Genomic DNA, 23,265 nt, shown 5'->3' with positions numbered 1-23,265 from the left:
ATTCATTTGTTGATGGACACCTAGGTTGATTCCATATCTTCGCTATTGTGAATAGTGTTGTAATTAAGTTTTTAATTTTGATGAAGTTCTGTTTGTTTGTTTATTTATTTATTTATGCTTGTGTTTTTTCCATCTAAGAATCCATTGCCAAATCTAAGGTCATGAAGACTTATGGTTTTTTTTTTTTATTTTTTTGAGACAGGGTCTTGCTCTGTTTTCTAGGTTGGAGTGCAGTGACATGATCTCAGCTCATTGAAGCCTCAACTTCCTGGGTCCGAGCCCTCCTTTCCACTTTAGCCTCTCAAGTAGCGGGGACCATAGGTGCACCTTACCACACCTTGCTAATTTTATTTTTTTGCAGAGATAAAGTTTCACTATGTTGCCCAGGCTATGAAGATTTATCCTTATGTTTTCTTCTAGAGCTTTATGGTTTTTAGCTCATATATTTAAGTAATTGATCCTTTTAGAATTTATTTTTATATATGATATGAGGTATGGGATCCAAATTTATTCTTTTGCCTGTGTATATCTAATTGTCTCAGCATCATTTAATGAAAAGATGAATCTTTTCTATTTAATGGTCATGGCACCATTGTCAAAAATAAATTGACCATCTATTTATGAGTTTATTTCTGGATTATCAGTTCCTTTCTGTGGATCTATATGGATCTATATGTCTATCTTTATGCTGGTACACTGTAGTTTTTTTTTTTTTTTTTTAAAGACAGGGTCTGGCTCTGTCCTCTGTCACCCAGGCTGGAGTGCAGTGGCTCAATCTTTGCTCACTGCAATCTCCGCCTCTAAGACTGAAGCCATTCTCTCACCTTGGCCTTCCTCATAGCTGGGATTGCAGGTACCCACCACCACACTTGGCTAATTTTTGTTTTGATAGAGACAGGGTTTCACCGTGTTGCCCAGGCTGGTCTTGAACTCCTGGGCTCAAGCTATCCACCTGCCTCGGCCTCCCAAAGTGCTGGGATTTCAGGCATGAGCCACCTTGCTTGGCTAATCACTTTAGCTTTGTAGTGAGTTTTCCAATTGTGACATATGTCTTCCATCTTTATCCTTCTTTTCAAGACTGTCATGTTAATGTTTTAAGTCTTTAGCAAAGAAAATTCTTTTGCTTTAATCATGTGTTTCTCACATGCTTGTGATGATGAAATTGCTTTTTTATATAATAGCTAACAATATCCTGTGGGACTGGTATTCTGTGGAAACAATTTTTGAGAAGGGTGGGAAAAAGTGACTATGTGGGGAATATTTTCTTTGCTTTATCTTACTACTTCAACAATATAGGTAGGAATAGATTGAGTTAAAGTTACCCTTCCCATTTACTTTTTCTGTTTAGTCATGAAAGACTTAATTCCTTCTAATGTTTTTTTGTTGTTGTTGTCATTGTCAAAATATATACATATATTTTTTTTAGACAGGGTCTCATTCCTGTTGCCTAGGTTGGAGTGCAGTGGCACAATGACAGCTCACTATAGCCTTGAGTTCTTGGGCTGAGGTGATCCCACCTCAGCCTCCCAAGTAGCTGGGACTACAGGTGTGTGCCACCATGCCTGGCTAATTTTTTTTTTTTTTTTTTTTTTTTTTTGTAGAGAAGGGGCTTCACCATGTTGCCCAGGCTGGCCTTGAACTCCTGGGCTCAAGTGATTTGCCCAAGTCAGCCTTCCAAATCACTGGGATTACAAGTATGAGCCACTGTGCCCAGCCTAATTTTGTTAATTGGTAAATAATGATATCATTGCCATACTTCCCCCTTAACCTTAATAACTTTGCTTTTGTTGTTTAAAAATTTCACACATACATGAAAATAGGAAGAATATTACAATGAACTCCCATGTGCCTATTATTTAGCTTCAACAGTTATCAGCTTATGGCCAGACTTATTTTATGAACACCAACCCCCACCCCAACCCCCAGCTTGATTATTTTAAGCCATATCTAGACATTATATAGTTTTATCCCTGACCACTTCAGTATGTATTTTTAAACGATAAGGGTTTATTTTATTTATTAATTAAAAAATTATTTAGTTAATTCTTTTGTAGAGATGGGGTCTTTTTCTGTTGCCCAGGCGTTCTCTGTTGCCCTGGCCTCAAGCAATCCTCTTGCCTTAGCTTCTCAAAGTGTTGGGATTATAGATGTGAGCCACTGTGCCTGGCCCAAAGATAGGGATTTAAAAAAACACTAATCATTATCACACCTAAGAAAGTAATAATTTCTTAGTTACTTCAAATACCCAAAAGTCCTCATTTCTTGGTTTTCAGAGTGTTTTGAATCTTCAGACAAAACTGCGAATGTTTACTAGTTCAGCTTTCAGTGGAATGCCTGTAATTTTTAAATACTCTAGTAGTATAAATTATGAATGTCAGATTTAACTCGAAGTATTATTTTATCCTTTGGATTTAAATTATCTTTAGACCCAAAAGGAGCATATTTGGATTTACTGTTTTCTGTAAACGAAAACCTATTTTCTAGTGTAATAACTCATTAAGAAATATTTTTGATGGGGTTGTAGAATCTAAATAAAGCGAATAGTTCAATGTAAAAGAATATTTTTTGAATTTCATGTTTGCAAAACACAAAATGATCATATCCCCAAGCAGGATTACATCGTGGCTGTGAAGGCCATCAGAACTAAGTCCATCTACAAAGGCCTCTAGAGAAGAGGGATGTTTGTGTTTGTGCTCTGCACTATGATAGTCATTATGGGAATGATTTGCCCTGAAAGAAGTATAGTCATTTCTTCGTTATTCACAGACTGCTTGATTAGTTTGTGAATTATTCAGTTTTTATTTGTGCTTCTTTTCATTGTGATCCTACCATCTTTTTCTGTAAACAAAAAGAAATGGTGAGAGAGAAGGAAAATCAGATTAATCAAGTTGAACGTTTAAAAAAACTTGGCTTAGGCTAAGTGGTTTAGTAAATATAATGAGTATTAATTTTTTCCCCCAAACTTTATCTAGGAAGGGAAATCAAATTAGTAATGCCTTTCTCTGTCACTAATGGACTACCCCATGGACAGACAGGACTCTAGGCATGGCTTTCTTTGCTACTGTTATCTTGAGACATGCTGGGTGTTCCCATAGCTCTCTTTTTTCTGCTCCCAAGAGATTCTTGGTCATGGCCAATTCCCTCTTTGGGACTAGTAATCCGGTGCTTCCCAGGGTTGCATTTTCTTAACAAAAATTGTATTAAAAAAAAAAAAGATCTACTTCTGGCCAGAAACTGACTCATGCCTGAAAAACTGATAAATTAGACTTCATCTTAATGAAAACTTTTGCTTTGCAAGTGATACTGTTAAGACAATGAAAAGACAGGCTGTAGACTGGGAGAAAATATTTACAAATGATATATCTGACAAAAGACTCATTTCCAGATTATATAATGAACTTTTAAAGCTCAGTAATATGAAAATAAACAGCCCAATTAAAAATGGTGAAAATATTTGAACATACACTTAATCAAAGAAGATATACAGATGGCAAATAGGTACATGAAAAGATGCTCAACGTCGTTAGTCATTGGGGAAATGCGAATTAAAACTAAAATGAGATACCACTACATGCCTATTTGAATGTTTACAGAATCTCAAGAAACCCAAAACAAAAAATGACCATGCCAAGTGTTGGTAAGGCCGTGGAACAATGGAAAATTTAATACATTTCTGTTGGGAATGTAAATTGGCACCATCACATTGGAAAACAGTGTGGCAGTTTCTTAAAATATTCAGTATGCACCTACTATTTGACCCATTCATTTCATTATTTACTGTTTACCTCACAGAAATGAAAGTGTGCCTCTACAATGTCTTGCACGCAAATGCTTATAGCAGCTTTATTTGTAATTGCCTAAACTGGAAACAACTCAAATATCCATCAGTAGGTGAACAGTTAAACGAATTGTGGTCTATTAACAAAGTGGAACACTATTTGACAATGAAAATGAACGAACTATTGATGCATGCAACCACATGGATGAATCTCAAAATAATTATGTAGGTGAAAAGAAGCCTGGCAATAAAAAGCACAATATATGATTCAATTTATATAAAACTCCAGAAAATACACACTGCTCTATAGTGACAAAAAGCAGGTTAGTGGTTGCTTGGGTATGTGGTGGGGTGGTGAGGGCTGGAGGAAGGCATTACCAAGAGACATAAGAAATCTTTTAAGAGTGATGAAAATGTTTCCTATATTGATTGTGGCAGTGATTTAATGGGTATGTACGTGTGTGTGTGTGTAAAAATTTATCAAAAAGTATATTTTCACTACGTGTAGGTTATTATATATAAATTATACCTCAATAAGGTGTAAAGAAAATAAAACAAGCTCTGGAGCATTCTTCCTGAGCATGAATTTTACATTCCATTCTTCCAAAGGAAAAAAAAATGAGGCTGCAGGTACACTAATCTAAAGTGTTAAGTACAATTCTGGACTGTAGTGATTCATATCTTTATATATACCAATGTTTGTGAATTTAAACTTTTGTTTTCAGGCAACTACTCTGAGAGTGAGGAAATTAGAAGAAAACATTGAAGCAGAAAGAGCAGCACATTTGGAATCAAAATTTAATTCTGAAATTATTCAGGTAAAATGTAAACAAATATTTTGGCCTGGATTTTCTTAATTTATGTTATAATAGCTGGGAAAAACAGCACTATGTTGAGAGAACGAAGGTGTGCATTGAGAATGGGTAACATATTGTTATGACGCTCATTATTGTATTTAAGGTTAGGATACAGTTGGGATATGCTGCCTAGTGGAGGAGTTGGCACACTCCAGCCTACAGACCAAGCCTCACCAACTGTCTTTTCTTGTGAAGTTTTGTCTTGTCCATAGCTGCTTTTGTGCTACAGTGGCAGAGTGGAGTAGTTGTTAACAGACAACTTATCTGGCAGTCTAAAAGAAATTTACGATTAGAGTGTTCTTTTTACCAACAGCCATGAGATGAATTTCTTTTTGAGAACTTTGAAAAAATGTGCACCTTATTTATTAAGTGCATATCCTATGCATATCACTGTATTAAGAGCTGAAGGTGTAAAGATGAATGAACTCCTTTTGTTAACTTACATTTGATTATCAGAGATACTATATATCTATCTGCAGGCATATGGATACTTAGATAGATGTATAAAATACTGAAATACAATGGGAACATAATAAAGAAAAGGATTAAATCTGGGAGGGGAATTAAATGGAGGCCTGGTAAGGAAACTATCCCTTCGTTATGTCTTAGAGAATGAGAAGGAATTTCGAAGAGAAGTGAGAGCAGAGTTTTTACTAGGGGTTGGCACACTACTGCCCATGGACCAAGTCTGACCTACAGCCTTCTTCTGTAAATAAATTTTTATTAGAAGATAGTCATGCCCATGTGTTTACATATTGTTTATGGTTGCTTGTTGAGACAGACCTTATGGTCCACAGAATTTAAAAGAGTTACTCTGTGGCCCTTTACAGAAAATGTTTACTGACCACTGTTCTAAACAAAGAACTGCTTGAATAAAGCCACTAAATAAGAATGTGCTTGTTTCTTTTTGAGGAATACTTGTAGTGCTAGGGAAAAGTTTGGAGACAATGATGGAAGGCATGATGAAGACTAATTATGAAAGGCCTTTTTCATGCTAAGAAACTTAAGACGTATTTTGAAAGCAATGGAAAGCCGCTGTAGCTTTTGAGAGACAGATACCAAATCTAAGTTTAAGAAAATAACTCTGGTACCATGTTGGTGGGTAAGGGAAGGGATTGAGGATAGGAGGACGGGTGAAGAGATGGTGAATGCCAGAATCAAGGCAACAACTGTGGCAATGGAAAAGAGGGCTCCTGTGGTCAGAATAACAGCCCCTCAAAGATGTCCACATCCATCCTTATCCTCAGACCCTGTGAATGTTACCTTATATGGCAAATGGGACTTGGAGATGTGACTTATTTGAGGATCTTGAGATGGGAGTTTGTCCCAGTTTATCTGGTTGAGCCTGATGTAATTGTAAGAGTCCTTATAGGAGGGAGGCAGGAGGGTCACAGTCAGAGACAGAGATGTGATGACAGAAGCGGAGGTCAGAGTAGGCCACCATGAGCCCAGGAATGTGGGTGACCCCTAGAAGTTGGAAAAGGCAAGACAAGAATTCTTCCCTAGCATCACCAGAAGGAATGGAGCCTTGCTGACCCTGTGATTTTAGCCCTAGAAAACCCATTTCAGACTTCTGACGTCCACAACTGTAAGATAATACATTTATATTGTTTTAAGTTGCTAGTTTGTGAAAATTGGTAATAGCAGTGATTGGAAAGATACAGGGGACACAGTGAAAAGCATGATTATAGGTACCTAACTTGCAGTATGAGAGGAGGGAAAGAGCAATAGAAGAGAACACCAAGGTTTGCAATGCGTGAAAGTGGGCAGATGCAGTTGACTGCCAAACTCTGAAGTCTGAAGAGAGACAATAGTAAGTTTTGAACATGTTGACTTTGAGGAGCAGTTTAGAGGTTCATAGTGCTCTTTGAGAATATGGTCATGCAAAGTCACCTGAACAATGTATGTTTACTCTTGTCAACCTGCTATGTGTGAACAGTTCCTTTCCTTCTATTCTCTCAAGCAACTGCCTTTAGCTTATCTCGGATCAGCCAGTTTCTCAGGCATTAGGACAGTTAAGGAAATTACGAAGGAGGAGATTTGTTGGACCTCCTACTTTTTTGAATATAATATTTTATAGACAATTATGACTTTTTGGTTAACTGCTTTCTCAGCATTTTGACAATATGCTTTAAAATCTAATAAATATGGTATTTGTTATGCATCTGTTAAAGAGATTAATTTTAATGAAAATTACCTATGATAGTATTTTTGTTTGTTTAAATCTGAGAAGGTAGAAAGTATCTTTATGAACTTAGATTCTCATATTAACTGTTAAGATGTTCTTATTTCATGCTATTTTTTTTTTAAGATGGAGTTTCACCATGTTGGTCAGGCTGGTCTTGAACTCCCGACCTCAGGTGATCCGCCTGCCCTGGCCTCCAAAGTGCTTGGATTACAGGCATGAGCCACCACACCCGGCTGCTATTTCATGCTATTTAGCTGGTTAGTTACTATGTTTGAACATTGCTTTGTGACAAATGTAATAGACTGTATGAAAATAAAATATATGCACTTATTTCCAGAAGAAAAAGTAGTTTTAAGCTTATTTGGCTTTAGCAAGTTTGAAAATCCTCTCACTTTATTTGTGCTCTTGAATTTCATATCAGGTGGAAGTTGGGATTGCCAAAATCAGTAACTGAAAAGTAGCTATAAGCAGACAGATTAAAATGAATTTACACTAAAAAAAGTTACTGCTTTGATTTAGATGTTTGCCTTAGGTGTTCATTATCTCTTCACCCAACTTCCTATCACCACTCCCTTACTTTGCCAATGTTAGTTATCAGATTTATTTTTCTAAAACTTAGATTTGATATTTACATCAAAAGCTACTTGTATTAAAAGCTACTGCTTTAAACATGTCTAAATTACTTAATTTAATTTACATTTTAAAAGACTTAGACTTCTATCTTGTTTTAATTAAAACAATTTATAGCATTTTACCTTATTGTTTAAATAACTCCTTAATGCAAGATGCAACTATATTTGTTGCATCTTGATGCAACACTCCCTTCCTTTATATAAAAGATTTTATATTAAAAATTTATGTTTTTACTTTTGACTTTAATGAAATATCATTTTTATCTAAAATTCTCAGATCCCTATATTTAAGCATATCTGTTTGTTAAAGCAAACTTGTGTAAGTTTTTTTTTTAAAGATCAGGTCACCAAAATGGCATCAATGAATAATAAGGCTGAAGTTTTCTTTTTCTTTTCTTTTCATTGTTTCCTTTTATGATTTCAACTTTTATTTTAGATTCGGGGGTACACATGTAGTTTGTCATCTGGGTATACTGCCTGATGCTGAGGTTTTGGGCATGACTGATTTCGTCACCTAGGAGGTCAGCATAGTACCCAATCATTAATTTTTCAACTCTTGCGCCTTTCTCACCCTCCTCCCTCTAGTAGTCCCCAGTGTGTATTGCTGCCATCTTTATGTCTATGAGTATCCAGTGTTTAGCCTCTACTTATAAGTGAGAACATGTAGTATTTGGCTTTCTATTCCTGTGTTAATTTGCTTAGGATAAGGGCCTCCAGCTGTATCCATGTTGCTGAGCAGGACATGATTTTGTTCTTTTTTATAGCTGCATAGTAATCTGTGGTATATATGTACCACATTTTCTTTATCCAATCCATCATTGATTGATGAGCACCTGTGTTGATTCCATATCTTTGCTATTATGAATAGTGCTGTGATGAACGTGAAAGTGCATGTGTTTTTTTGGTAGAATGATTTATTTTCTTTTGGATATATATCCAGTAATAGGATTGCTGGGTCAAATGATAGTTCTAAGTTTTTTGAGAAATCTGCGCTCCACTTTCCACAGTGGCTGAGCTAATTTACGTTCCCACCAGCAGTATATAAACCTTCCTTTGGCTGAAGTTTTAAATTCATGAAAAATAATGTAATTTCAAAATTAGGTTTTCCATTGTAGTTGTGATATATCACCGGGAATATATAGTTAATTGCTATAAAAATGTAAATTATTACCCAGTTTTTACTTATATAGTTTAAAATTAATATTTGATATCTCAGTGCTATGACTTAGAAAAAATGGAAAGTTTATATTTGAATCATAAATCTATAAATATTTAAAAGTATTTTCAATGAGGTACATCTAATGCCATTCAGTTTCAGAGTAGTTTAATGCAAAGTAAATTACTAAGTAGCTATAACTAATCATCATCTTATGAAATACTGTTAAATATGTATTTGAAATCTGTTATTAAGTTTGTTTGTATGCTTTGGTATAAAAATGAGAAACCAGACTTAAAATTAAAAGGGCTGACTCAAATTTGTTATTTTGTAGTTTATTTTTCTTTCAATTGGATTGGTTTATCATTTGTGATTGAGTGTATTTCTTTTCTGAAAAAAGATAGTGATGTAGACAAGAAGAAAATATTTCCCAGATTTACTATTTGACTTATAAACATTGGGTTTAGACAAAATAACAAAGAAAAATAGAGTTTAAGAGATATAATTTGAAAATTTAAATCAAGTTGCATCTACGTATTTTCCTTCCTTACTTTAGTGTAAGAATAAACATTTTATGCCAGGTGCAGTGGCTCACACCTGTAATCTCAGCACTTTGGGAGGCTGAGGTGGGTAGATCACTGGAGGCCAGAAGTTGAGGACCAGTCTGGCCAACGTGACGAAACCCCGTCTCTGCTAAAAATACAAAAATTAGCTGGGCGTGGCGGCACACACCTGTAGTCCCAGCTACTCCGGAGGTTGAGGCATGAAAATTGCTTGAGCCTGGGAGGTGGAGGTTGCAGTGAGCAGAGATCGTGCCACTGTACTCCAGCCTGGGTGACAGAGTGAGACTCTGTCCCCACCCCCCAAAAAAGAATGAATATTTCAAGTATTTCAGAATATTTTTGGATAATCAGAAATAATTCTGGTAATTATCATTTATATGATTAATTTTGAAACACTTTCATAGTATCTTAGGCTTTGTTTCCTGGTGAGTTTATCTTTCCTAACTCAGGTTGTCTGTTGCCATTCCTGTGAGGCTTGCCTCACACAGAGTTCCACAGCTTTTCTCCGAATTCAGGACCCCTGTGCATTCCTCTGTCACAGGAAGGATATACCATATCGTGTTGCAGACTATGCTCTCTTAAAGCCTATAAATTCCTCAAGAGCTAAGACTGTGTAGTTTCATGATTATTGTATATATCTTGAGCATTAGGATATTGAGTGACACATATTACATACTTAATAAATATTGATTAAATAAACATTATCTCATTAGATCCTTGTAGCAACCCCACAAAGTGGTCTAGATGACATTATTATTATTCACTATTTATAGATGAGAAGCCCCAAGTATTTGAAGTTTTAGTAACATGCCCAAAGTTGCATTTGTTAATTTTGTAATTCTGGGATTTAGCCTGAGTTTTGTTGGTTTGTTTGTTTTATTCTACTATCTGTCATGTTTAGACAGAGTCAGACCCAAGTTTTATGGTTCTAAAGCCCATTTTCTATTGAATGTGAAACAGTTTTTTCTATCCCCACCCCCTCTTTAAACTATTTTCTAAAAAGAAACTATTTTTCTTTTAAACTTTATTTCCTGAAAAGGTAAACTATCCAGAGTTCAAAAATTAAAACAATATTAAAAGATTGAGAGTTTTTGCCTTCATTCTTGTCCTTCTCATTCCTCTACCCCCTGCCTGCTTATTTTCATTCTTTTCACTTATTTACCCCAAATGTAACATACTATATACACTGATATGGAATCTGCTATTTTCAACATATATTAGTAATACATTGTTCTTGAACACTGTGGAGAATTACATAGAAAACTTTCTTTTTAATAGTTATTTTGAAAAAAGAATAAACTCATTATTTTACAGCAACATGGATGGAACTGGAGGCCATTATTTTAAGTGAAACAACTCAGAAAGTCAAATACCACATGTTCTCACTTAGAACTGAGAGCTAAATAATGTGTACATATGGACGCAGAGTATAGAATAATAGTCATTGGAGACTCAGAAGAGTGGGAGGCTGGAAATGGGGTTGAGGGATGAGCTATTACTTAATGGGTACAATGTAAACCTATTGGGTGTTGGTTACACTAAAAATCCAGACTTTGCCACTATGCAATATATCCATGTAACAAAACTACGCTTGTATACCTTAATTAATTTATTTTTGAGATAGGGTCTTGCTCTGTCACCCAGGCTGGGGTGCAGTGGTGCTATCTTGGCTCACTACAGCCTTGATCTCTCCAGCTCAAGTGATCCTCCCGCCTCTGCCCCGCAAGTTGCCTGCACTGCAGGAGCATATCACCATGCCCAGCTAATTTTGTATTTTTTGTAGAGAAAGGGTTTCACCATGTTTCCCAGGCTGGTTTCAAACTCTTGAGCTCAAGTGATCCACTTGCTTTGGCCTCCCAGAGTGTTGGGATTACAGGTGTGAGCCACTGCACCTGGTCTGTAGGCCTTAAATTCACACACACACACACACACACACACACACACACACACGAGTTATTTTTTAGCCTTTTTACGGCTACATATAATTATTTTTTTTGAAATGTACTTGTTTATTCATCCTATGGATGGTGGACACAGGGAAATATAGTTTTGTTTGCTTGTTTGTTTTTTGAGATGGAGCTTCACTCTTATTGCCCAGGCTGTAGTGCAGTGGCGTGATCTTGGCTCACCACAACCTCTGCCTCCTGGGTTCAAGCGATTCTCTTGCCTCAGCCTCCTGAGTAGCTGGGATTACAGGCATGCACCACCATACCTGGCTAATTTTGTATTTTTTAGTAGAGATGGTTTTTTTTCCATGTTGGTCAGGCTGGTCTCAAACTCCTGACCTCAGGTGATCTGCTCGCCTTGGCCTGGGAATATAGTTTTAAAATGTCTTTTTATGTAGAATTTCAAGTATATGTGAAAGTAAAGTAGTAAAATGAACTTCACACGTACCCATCACCCAGCTCCAACACTTATTTCATGTCAATGGTGTTTTATCTCTTACCTCCTGGAACTCCCCTACCTTCAGACTATTAAAATTGTTTTTTCATTTTTTATTTTGAGGGAAGGTCTCAGTCCATTGACCGGGCTGGAGTGCAGTGGTGCAGTCGTGGCTCACTGTAGCTTCCGACTCCCTGGCTCAAGTGATCCTCCCTCCTTAGCCTCCTGAATACCTGGGACTGTAGGTGCCGGCCGCCTCCAGACTATTTTGAAGTAAATCTCAGATACTAACTCACTCTAACCATAAATATTTTAGTCAAATAGTATTGTGTGACCATAAGAACATCACTTTTCTATAGTAAGAAATCTTGGGAATAAAAAGATCAGTTAAATTTCTTAGGCTTATACTCATGCAATAATGTTTCTTATAGGAGAGGAAGAATATTTCCCTTTAGTTTTCAAAAACCAGGCCAGGAACAGTGGCTCATGCCTGTAATTTCAGTGTTTTGGGAGACTAAGGTGGGAAGATCACTTGAAGCTAGCAGTTCAAGACCAACTTGGGCAACATAGTGAGACCCCATCTCTGCAGTGAGCTGGGGTATGGTGGTGTGTGCATCTTTAGTCCCAGTACTTGAGAGACTGACGTGGGAGTATCACTTGAGCCCAGGAATTCAAGGCTGCAGTGAGCTATGATCACACTACTGTACTTCAGCCTGGGTGACAGAGTGAGACGTTGTCTTTTAAAAAAGCAAAACCAAACATTTAATTTATCATGTTATAAAAGAAGTGTCTGAATGGATTAGTAGGTCAAAATTTGATACTGAAAATTTAGATTGAGTTGTATCAACATATCTGTTTTATTTGATAGAATGGGTTATATTTTATCAGCCTATCCTTGTTCATAACACAGTTAACTCTTCTCTTCATTCTTCCACTCTTCCCCCCTTCCTTTAAACATGTTGAGAAAGGTATAAACTGTCTTTTGTTTGTTTATTTTTCTTTTTTAAGCAAAAGCAGAAAGAAAGAAGTACTTGGATGAATGATAATCTGTTACTGCCAAAGTATTCTACCCAATTTAAGATTGATGCTAGCATTTCTTAGCTTGATTTAATTACTTGTCTGTCACCTGGTAGTTACGGATTCGAGACCTTGAAGGAGCTTTGCAAGTAGAAAAGGCCAGTCAAGCAGAGGCTGTTGCTGATTTGGAAATGATCAAGAATGAATTCAAAGAAGTTGAAAGTGCATATGAGCGAGAAAAGCATAATGCACAAGAGAGCTTGGCAAAACTAAATTTGTAAGTATTTTACTGTAAAATTCTCTAAATTAACATAAAGATTTTATAAAAGTTATATAAAATATGAATTATACTATGTATTTTAGATATAGTTTCCATTAATGTCAGTAGATTGAGGTGAAGGACTTCATAAAACAGAACTATATTTTCCTGTATAGATAAATATGGAAATGCTTTTTTGGATATTGAAGTATATTCTAAGTAGCCCAAGAAATTGAGTAATATACTAGAAAGTAAATATACTAATTTAGTTTGCATTATATGATTGATATAATGCTGTATCCTTAAGTATCAAGACCAGCTTGGGCAACATAGTGAGACTTTGTCTCTACAAAAAAATAAAAGGATTAGCCGGGTATAGTGGTGTGCATTCACAGTCCCAGCTACTCGAGAGGCTGAGGTGAGAGGATCACTTGAGCCTGGGAGTTCAAGGCTGAAGTGAGCTATGATCTAAGGCTATGATCTGGGGCTAAGACTTCTAAGCCACGTAAAATGGTCTGTATGGAGATAGATAATATTTGACATTTTCTCAAACTACAGAAATAATAGTAATAGCAGTAACACTACTACTAGTGGCTAACATGCGTTGTGGCTCACTGCATACCTAGCATTGCATAGTTTCATTGATCTAGCACCCTATGAGGAAGGTATTTTTAAAAATCCTATTTTTATAGATGTGGAAATTGAGGCCTAGCAAGAGTAAGGACATACAGTTCATAAATGGCAGAATTAAAATCTTTCTGACTCCTACTGATTTTAACCTTTTTTAGTTCAAAAGCCTTTCATCTTCAAAATTCTGTGAAATGCTTTAAGAAGTTTATAATGCTTTAATGTGTTTCCAAAAATAAATCAGTAGTAGACATTTTAAGCCATTTTCCCCCCAGAGGGTGAAATTCATACTGCCATTGATATGTGGCATGATAATATATAGGCATATTAAAATTATATTAGTTTCTATTTATGGCAAGTAGATAATGGTTTTCCATTTACAGACCGATATAAAGATTCCTTTTAAAATGCTTTATTGGCCAGACATGGTGGCTCACACCTGTAATCCCAGCACTTTGGTATGCCGAGTTCAGGAGTTCAAGACCAGCCTGTCCAACATGGTGAAACCCTGTCTCTACTAAAAATACAAAAATTAGCTGGGCGTGGTGGTGCGTGCCTGTAATCCCAGCTACTTGGGAGGCTGAGGTAGGAGAATCATTTGAACCCAGGAGGCGGAGGTTGCAGTAAGCCGAGATTATACCATTGCACTCCAGCCTGGGCAACAGAGTGAGACCTCATCTTAAAAAAATGCTTTATTTATTATAAGAAGTGAGTTAATTTAAGTGAAAGTATTACTTAAATAGTGGTAATTTTTGTGAGGATTACAAAAATCATGAAGATTGGACTTGAAAGACTGAAGGACTTTAGAACTCTTTTAAAATGGTGTTTTTTTAAATTAGTAATGCTTATAATATTTTAAAACAATAATTCTTAAATGAATTTTCTTGCTTCCTCTAGTATGACTTAAATGACATTCTGTGAATGTTATTTTAAGAATTTATTTCTCCTTTATTTTCTTTGAACCATTGCTTGAATGTGCACATTTAATATATTTGAATATATTCAAATATTATTCAAATACATATTCCAATATTATTCTGCATATAAATATATTTGAAAGGCTTTTATGTAGAATATAGTGCAGGTTTCTTTACTTTTGCTTTAAGGTAATGATTAGGACCTACAAGTAAAACTTTAAGAAGTCAGAATAAGCTCCCAGTAATTAAAGCTCTCTAGCAGTGAAATACTAGACATCTTTCAGGGAACTAGTGAGCTCCCTACCTTGGGAAATTCAAAACACAGGGTGGATGATTCTCTGTCATAGATGTTGAAGAAGAAAATTCATAAAGATTGGACTGGGGGAATTTTAACCTAGTTGCTAACAATTAAGCTCTGAGTCTAACCTGTATACTTTTCTAATAAGCAATTTTTTCCCTAAGTTTTATTTTGCAGTTATTTGTATTTTGGTACTTGAAAAATTTTACTCAAGTTTAGTATTCCAGTAAACACCAGCTAACAATTCTGAATATTAGTTACATATTCCAACTAGGCACTAGCTAACTAACACTCCTAATGCTTTAATATAATGTTCCTTATCTGTTTTTCATCTGTATATAACTATCATGATAAATAAGTTAAATAATAAATAAATAATAGTAAGTAATAATTAAAGCCCAATAATCAATGAAAATTTCTGTGACTTTCCTTTTCCCATCCTGTCGTCCTTTTCCATGTATGTGAAATGAAAGCCGCTTTCATCCCTATTATCTGTAGTATAAGAAGGAATGATCTGACTTGAAGGATCTACCTGTACTTTCATTTTCCATTTTTTACCTATACTTCTGACTATACTTCAGAATCATTTTCAAAAAATATTTTTTAAAGACGATTCTGAATTTCTTACATATTTTTAAAAGAAGATTCTGAATTTCTGAAAAATATTCTGTTGTTTCAAAGTAGTTCTAAGTTTTGGTTAATGTATTCCGAATAGAGAATTGATAGATTTTGGGTCTTTAATGCAAATCATACCTTAAACTTACAACTTTGAGAATAGGGAGTTTTGGAGTAGGATATTGTTTTACCTGTTGTGAACTGATATAGCAATTCATCATGCCTGAACCTGCCATTAGTTAAGGTTTTTAAGCTTCTGTTTCTTGCTAGGTAGACCTAGGCAGGATCTCACTAAAAGGCAGGGAAAAAAAGACTGTGTGTATATTGTAGAGCTATAGTTTTGGTCCATAGTTTCATAACAATAGACATACCTGCATGAAATTATTTTAGATGGAATGCATATATTCCATAATTCTATAATCAAAATTTCACTATAATTCTTTCCATCTAAAATTTATATTTATGAAATGAAAACTTTTCAATAATCTTTTGTTTTTTTAATTTTAAATTTTAAATTATGGGTAAATAATAGTTGTACATATTTGTGGGGTACATGTGATATATTTATACAAGCATACAATGTGTGATGATCAAATCAGGGTAATTGGGCTATCTATCAACTCAGGCATTTATCATTTATTTGTGTTAGGAACATTTCAATTCCATTTTTTTAGTTCTTTTGAAATACATAATAAATTATTGTTAACTATAGTTGCTCTGTTGTGCCACCAAACACTAGATCCTGTTTATTCCATCTAACTGTATTTCTGTACCCATTAAGCATCAGAATTTTCAAATATAGTCAAGTCTTCATTAGCTGTGATAACTGATTGCTGGGCAATAGTAGGGAGAAAGAGATCATAGTAATCCTCAGGTATAATTGAAACTTAAATTTGAAACAACATTAGTCTAATATATCATACTGAATGGACTGCATCTAAATTTATTTCTTACACTCAATATTTAGGAATTAATTTTTCTAAATATATCACTCAAAAGGATAAACATAACAACAGTATTGTAACTTAGTAGCACTATTTTTGTTTACATTATGTGTAAAACATAGTCCAAAGATGGCTATTTGTTAAAATAGCCTGTTGTCAAATTCTTAGCTGAAGTCTTAAAAAAAAAAAAAAAAAAAAAAAAGAATGAGACTCCAATAGGAAAGAAGGCATCCTAGCTACAGACTTTCTTCTCCCTTCCCTTTCTTGGCTAAATTTTCCACCTTTTAAGTCCTGGCCTTTTCCCATCAGAATTTAGAGACAGGGCCTCTCCTTAACCTGCCCTATTCTCGCCCCACTTACTCCCTCTTGGTTGGAGGTGTTGGCAGCATGGTAGGAGCCAGCTTTTTTGGGTTGTCTGTCAGAATGCTTAACAGCAAGGTGTGTTTCCCCATTTCAGTGGACACAGTTTGTCCCTTATTTATAAAACAGTACCAAAAAAAGCTGCGTATATATTGTGTATGTAACAAGAGGTGGACTTAATTTTGTATTTTCTGAGTAATAGTAATTTTTAACTAAAATCTTGATTTTACCAAATTAATACATGTACACAGTCTAAATGAATAAAATGGTATTGTTAGGCTCATGAAAAACAGCAGTTGCATGCCCCATTGCTCTATCAGTTTCTATCAGTTTCTATTCCTTTGATGCACCTACTTTCAAATCTTATTGCTGTTTCTTCTGATATTTGATTTCATATTTCTCAATAACAGGCATAATATGCTATTTTTTCAGTTTCTGCCTTTAGATATCAATTAGCTTCTACTTATTATCTCTATTATATGCTTCTTCCACACAACAGACACTCCTTCCCTCTTCCCATCCTTTCTATAGCGTTATATTTTTGAGTTTAGCATATTTTATTTTTTCTACAGTTTAATTTTTGTTAATCTATCTTTTTTTTTTTTTTTTTTTTGGGGACAGAGTTTCGCTCTTGTTACCCAGGCTGGAGTGCAATGGCGCGATCTCGGCTCACCACAACCTCCGCCGCCCGGGTTCAGGCAATTCTCCTGCCTCAGCCTCCTGAGTAGCTGGGATTACAGGCACGCACCACCATGCCCAGCTAATGTTTTGTATTTTTAGTAGAGACGGGGCTTCACCATGTTGACCAGGATGGTCTCGATCTCTTGACCTCGTGATCCACCTGCCTCGGCCTCCCAAAGTGCTGGGATTACAGGCTTGAGCCACCGCGCCCGGCTAATCCATCTTTTTTTAATAGTACATTTTTGTTCTTTGCTATTTATTATCTGTCTTATGTAATAAGAAACTTTGTTTTGTTTATTGCTGTCTGTCAATGTGTAGAATGATACATAAGAGCTGCTAAGTAAAGATTTATGGAATTGGGCTGGATGCGGTGGCTCATACCTGTGATCCTAGCACTTTGGGAGGCTGTGGTGGGAGGATTGCTTGAGGCTGAGGTTGGGGAGGATTGCTTGTGGTGGCACGTGCTTATAGTCCCAGCTGCTTGGGAGGCTAAGGTATAAGAATTGCTTGTGCCCTGCAGTGAGCAATGATCATGCCACTATACTCCAGCCCGGGTGACCAAGTGAGACGCTGTCTAAAAACAAAAACCACCTTTTTTTAGTATATGTGCTGCCGAAGCAAGCACATATACTAAAAAAAGGTGGTTTTTGTTCTTCACATGTACCCCAAAACCTAAAATACAATTAAAAAAAAAGCAACCAAAAACCAAAACAAAAAGAAAATGTTTGCAGACTCAACAATGAAAGAATAGTTAATATTTGCCTCATTTTAAATTGGATTAGTTTATGTGATTAACCAATCACTTATTAAACTATTTGTAAATGCTAACAGAACCGAAAGTCTCTCATGTTCCTACACCTCAGAGATGGAGATGTTCCTCCTAGACTCGTTTCTCTACTTTTTCCAGTCCGGCCAAGTTGTTTTTTAGGTTCCCTGTACACAGTCATCCAAGGACGTCCCTTTAACATCATCCTTGGATTCCCTGTATTTCTTTTCTATTTTGGATTTCCTTTTTGATGATCTTGGGCCTTCTTCCTTGATTTGCTTCATTGTAAAGTAGCTCTTTGAGAAGCTATGTATCAGAGGAACATTTAAAACTTGCGTTCTGAAAATTTTTGATCTTTATCCTTTTTTATAGTTCAACTGACTATTCATTCAGTTTTAGTGTTTGAGAAGTCTGAAGTCATTTGAATCCTGATCTTTTGTATGTAGTCCATGTTTTCCTCTGGAAACTTAACACACAGTGGCCATCAAATCTGGAATCTTGACATGACTATATATGAAATGGCTTACTGATGTTACATTATTATACATGGTAACATAATAATACGTGTGTTTTGATACTTAATGGGCACTCTGCAGAAACATTTTTGGTCCCAGTGTTTTGAAATTTCATGATGATGGGCCTAGCATGGATGTTTTTCTTTCGTTTTGGTAGGTATTTATTGAGCTCTTTTGATTTTAGAGACTAGAGTATTCAGTTCCAGGAAATTCTCATTGCTTTCTTTATTCTTTGCACCTTCTTCATCTTCTTTCTCTGGACTCCTTTATTTATATCTTGGGACTCCTGGATTGATTTTCTTATCTTTTCTCCACTTAGACTCATTTTTATTGTTTAGTTCTACTTTGAGAGATTTACATAACTGTAGCATCCAATCCTTTTATACATGTTTATTTTAAATTCAAGCTACTCTGCCTTGGAATATTCTCAATCCAAAGGAGAATATACAAAAGGGTTAACACTAGAATTGCCTATGTTCCACCCCAGAGAAAATAATGTTGATTGCTCAGAGTAAGGTCATATGCTACTCAAAAATTAGCTCTTTATTTGATTATACTAGTAACTTAGACTTCGTTATACTTAGCCACCTTGTCTCCTGCATTATAATTTAATCAGAGGAAACAGTTCTACTACATTTTTAGGAAGATCTCAGATTTAAAATGACAACATTTTAATTTGAATTAAAATTATCCCTTTGGTGGATTATCTACCAAAAAAAAAATACTTCCCAAGCCATCTTTCATTGTATGTTCATACAGAATGTAAATAGTTTAATACTAACCTGAGCTCTATATATACATATATGTATATATTCTCTCTCATATTTGTGTGTGTGTGTGTGTGTGTGTGTACACACACACACACACACAGTGGCCTATATATTATGTATATATGTGTGTGTATGTGCATGTATATATATATATATATATGCATATACATATGCACACATAGCAATGACTGTATGTAAATACATGAGTGTGTGTCATTCATATATATATATATATATATATATATATATATATATATGAGATGGGGGTCTCACGTTGTCACCTAGACTGGAGTACAGTGGCACAATCATAGGTCACTGCAACCTTGCACTCCTAGGCTCAAACAATCATCCTGTCCCAGCCTCCTGAGTATCTGGGACTATAGACACATACCACTGTGCCAGGCTAATATTTAAATCATTTTGTAGAGATGGAGTCTTGCTTTGTTGCCCAGCCTGGTCTTGAACTTCTGGCTTAAAATGATCTTCCTGCTACGGCCTGCCAAAGTGCTGGGATTACAGGTGTAAGCTGCAGCACCCGGCCTATCTGAGCAAAATTTAAATAGGAAGGCGAATTCTTTGAAAAGAAATTCATATGTCTTCAAGGTGAATGTGAATTATTTTTGATTATTCTTCCTTTTGGATTTTTCCATGCAGCCACAGTGGTTCTACTTACATGGACATTCAGATCTGAGACATTTGTTCCATTTCTAATGTTGTATTTTAATTTTAAAACTGTTTGGTAGTACTGTTTTCTCAGTCTTGAGACAGACTCTGAGCTAATCTATGCTAGGTGGGTTTTGCTTATCAAAAATGATGGTGAAGCCAAATTAACACTAACCAAAACTATTTTGCCTGTAGTCTTGGGCATACTATAAATACTTACTATCAAAGGGAAATAATATTGCTTTGAAGTTTTTCATTTAAGAATATGTAGAACTTTTTGTTTGAAAAAGGAAAGGTTGCCTTAGAAAGTCTTTTAGCATGAACATACGATATGTAGTATATCGGCCATTTATCTTAAAGGTGTATAATATCAGTTGATATAAGCATGTTTGAAAAACCTGCCCTGACACTTTAACTTTTCAGATTAGAAAGAGAGTATTTCTCCAAAAACAAGAAACTAAATGAAGAGATCGAGGAACAGAAGAAAGTCATTATAGACCTTTCAAAGAGACTCCAGTACAGTGAAAAAAGTTGCAGTGAATTACAGGAAGAACTAGTAATGGTAAGGATAAAAAAGAAAACTCTATGGTAATCACTTTTCTGGGTGGTATTTGATGTATAGCAGGGTTTTTCCTCACTACATTCCATGAGTTAATAGTATGAAAGTAGTTTTAACGACATTGATAACAAAATTTTTCAAAACTGGAAATGCTGATTACATCAAAGATATATATAATGAAACCTCTCTGATTTGGAATAATTGGGGAAACTAACTGAATTAGTAAAATCTCTTGACTTATAGAATTTAAAAAATGTATTCAAGGGTTTTTCTTATCTTGCATAAAACAGTATTACTTAGATTAAGGGTGATTAGAGTTTGTAATTAATACAACTGATGATTTCATAGACTTCCTTTTGTAATTGTTTTGTACCTGGTCACTCTCTCTCCATTCCCCAGTAATCTAGCTTTTACACTATAACTAAATTTATCTTTGTAAAGTATTGATCTGTTTTTGTCAATCTCTCTTTATTCAAAACTCAGCATCTCAATGTCTGTCTCCCTGTTGTTTTCAGAATAATGGCCAGCTTCTTGTGTAATCTCAGGACCTTTTCTTTTTGTCTTTGTGTTAACTTTTCTAGCCTCTTCTTTTGCGTTTTCATTCTATCTATCCTGCTTCAGCCACATTAGAATGTTCCTTGCCTTCTAAACACACCTTTTCTTTTCTTTGTTGTTTTAAAGATGGGATTTCACTCTTGCCCAGGGTAGAGTGCAGTGGTGCAACCCTTGCTTACTGTAATCTCCAACTCCTGGGCTCAAGAGACCCTTTTGTCTCAGTCTTCTGAGTAGCTGGGACTGCAGATGTGTGCCACCACGCTTCTTACAGAGAAGAGGTCTCGCTATGTTGGCCAGGCTGGCATCAAACAAGTGGCCTCAAGTGGTCTTCCTGTCTTGGCCTCCCAAAGTGCCAGGATTACAGGCATGAACCACTGCACCTGGCCTAAATACATCTCTTCATATATTCTTATTTTTATTCAGATTATTCATTTCTTTGACCTGTGATGACTAAAATGCTCCTTTTCTTTTTCATAACCAGATTTCTATACATCCTGTGATGCCCAGCTCTGATATTTTGCAATCTGTGAAGCTTTCTGTGATTCTGTCTTCTGCACTCTCATCCACCTTAAGTTAAAATTCTGTCCCTCCTCAACAGTATTTCTTTAGTATTTAGTTCAGCATCTTTATCATAATACTCACGGAAATTTGATGTGTATTATGTCTCCCAAGAGAATGTGAATGCATTGAGGTTAGCTTACTTCATTTTATATACCTAGATTCCACTATAGTACTTGGCTCAATAAACAATTGTCTAATGGATTTATTGGGTTGATGGAGAATCTTCCTCTCTACAGTTTGCTGGGGACCCCCCCAGGGAGGGTGTAAAGTTTATGGTAATACCCTATTACTTCTTTGTCTTGTTCTACACATACATACTTTCCTCAGAGGCTTGACTACTTCACTTTCAGTTATATCCCAAAAGTTTTAGTGATTTTAGTTATTGAGGACAATGTGTATTATTTACCTTCTTGAAAAAGGTGGTCCTGGGTTATACTAGGAATTGGTCACCAAATCAATGCTGCCCAGATAGAAAGCTAGTAATGGGATACAGTTAAAACTCTTCAGTGTTTTTTCAAATGATCCAATATTATATGCATTTTCCATTTACCTCAAGATATTTGCTGTGTTCTGATTCAGGAATTGGTATCATTGCTTGTTCTAGAAATCAGTTTGCAGTTTGGTATTTTGAATGTGGTGTTTTAGAAAGTTAAGAGCCCTCTGTGTAGTCTACTGTAGCATCTGTTCACTGTAAGGTGTTATCCTAAATTTCACGGGCTCTTTTAGCTCTTACCTCCTAGTTCAGGAAGATGAATCAGTAGTGGAGAAAAATATGTCAGGGTCATTAAGCTGAGTACTGCATTCACTCTGCTTGCTTATTAGTCATTTCACTCAATAGTTTGGAAAATAAGTCAGAGTTATAACTAAGAATGGAAGAGTTAAGACATAATCACCAATATAGGTTGCATGAATTTTCTTAATTCTGGGTTTCCAGCACTTTAGTGACTAGATACAAAATAAAAGGAGACTGGCTTAACTCACCACAGAACGTATGGGTATTTAGTGATTAAGAAATTTTACTTCGTACCAACAGCTTTTTTCCCTAAAACTTTCACAGAGTGATAGTTGGTCTAAAATAAGGCAAGTGGCAGCTCACCAGCAGCCTTTATTTGCTTGTTTGGACCTTCTGCACTCATTTTATTAATCCACTGAACACTATTGTTTTGATAATGATGCTGAAAATTGTAGGCTAATTGTTTCTTCAAAGCTTGATGGATGGCTAAAAGCAGTTGCAGATCTGTGTATAATGTAATAGTTCCTTGCTGAATGGGATGTTTGAAAAATTTACTCAGGTTGCCAGACTAAGTGATATACAGTTTACCATACCTGGTGGCTCAGGCTATTAATATGTTCCTCTTAATTTTTTAATTTCTCTTAAACTCAGCTTTGCATCTTATTTCTTCCTTCTTTGTCTTCTCTATTTTCTTTCCTATTAGCTTTTAAAAAACTTTTTCTGTTTTATGCCTATTAGAGCTGTTGTTCTTTATTTCTTTACCTGACCATAATATGAAATTTAAGAGCTATTTAATGAAAATGTCTTTAAATAGTAAGTACAATGTTTTTCTTTTTATAAACTACTATTCTATCACTTTTCCTAAATAT

At 35.5% G+C, this 23,265-nt stretch overlaps 1 protein-coding gene across 7 annotated transcripts in view; it reads left to right on the top strand.

Annotated features, from left to right (window-relative positions):
• Positions 1-23,265, top strand: part of CCDC171 (coiled-coil domain containing 171) — a 394,070-nt gene that overhangs the window by 62,660 nt on the left and 308,145 nt on the right. For all 7 annotated transcript variants that reach the window (XM_032300135.1, XM_032300136.1, XM_032300142.1 and 4 more), the window contains 3 exons: positions 4,504-4,596; positions 12,690-12,850; positions 20,412-20,550. In XM_032300135.1, coding sequence (XP_032156026.1) covers positions 4,504-4,596; positions 12,690-12,850; positions 20,412-20,550 — 393 coding nt within the window. The remainder of the gene's footprint in view (positions 1-4,503; positions 4,597-12,689; positions 12,851-20,411; positions 20,551-23,265) is intronic.

This window comes from Sapajus apella, unplaced genomic scaffold (genome assembly GCF_009761245.1).
Source record: "Sapajus apella isolate SASKATOON/1434 unplaced genomic scaffold, GSC_monkey_1.0 scaffold42, whole genome shotgun sequence".
Classification (NCBI taxonomy): Eukaryota; Metazoa; Chordata; class Mammalia; order Primates; family Cebidae; genus Sapajus; species Sapajus apella.
This window is presented reverse-complemented; position numbering and strand designations above follow the sequence as displayed.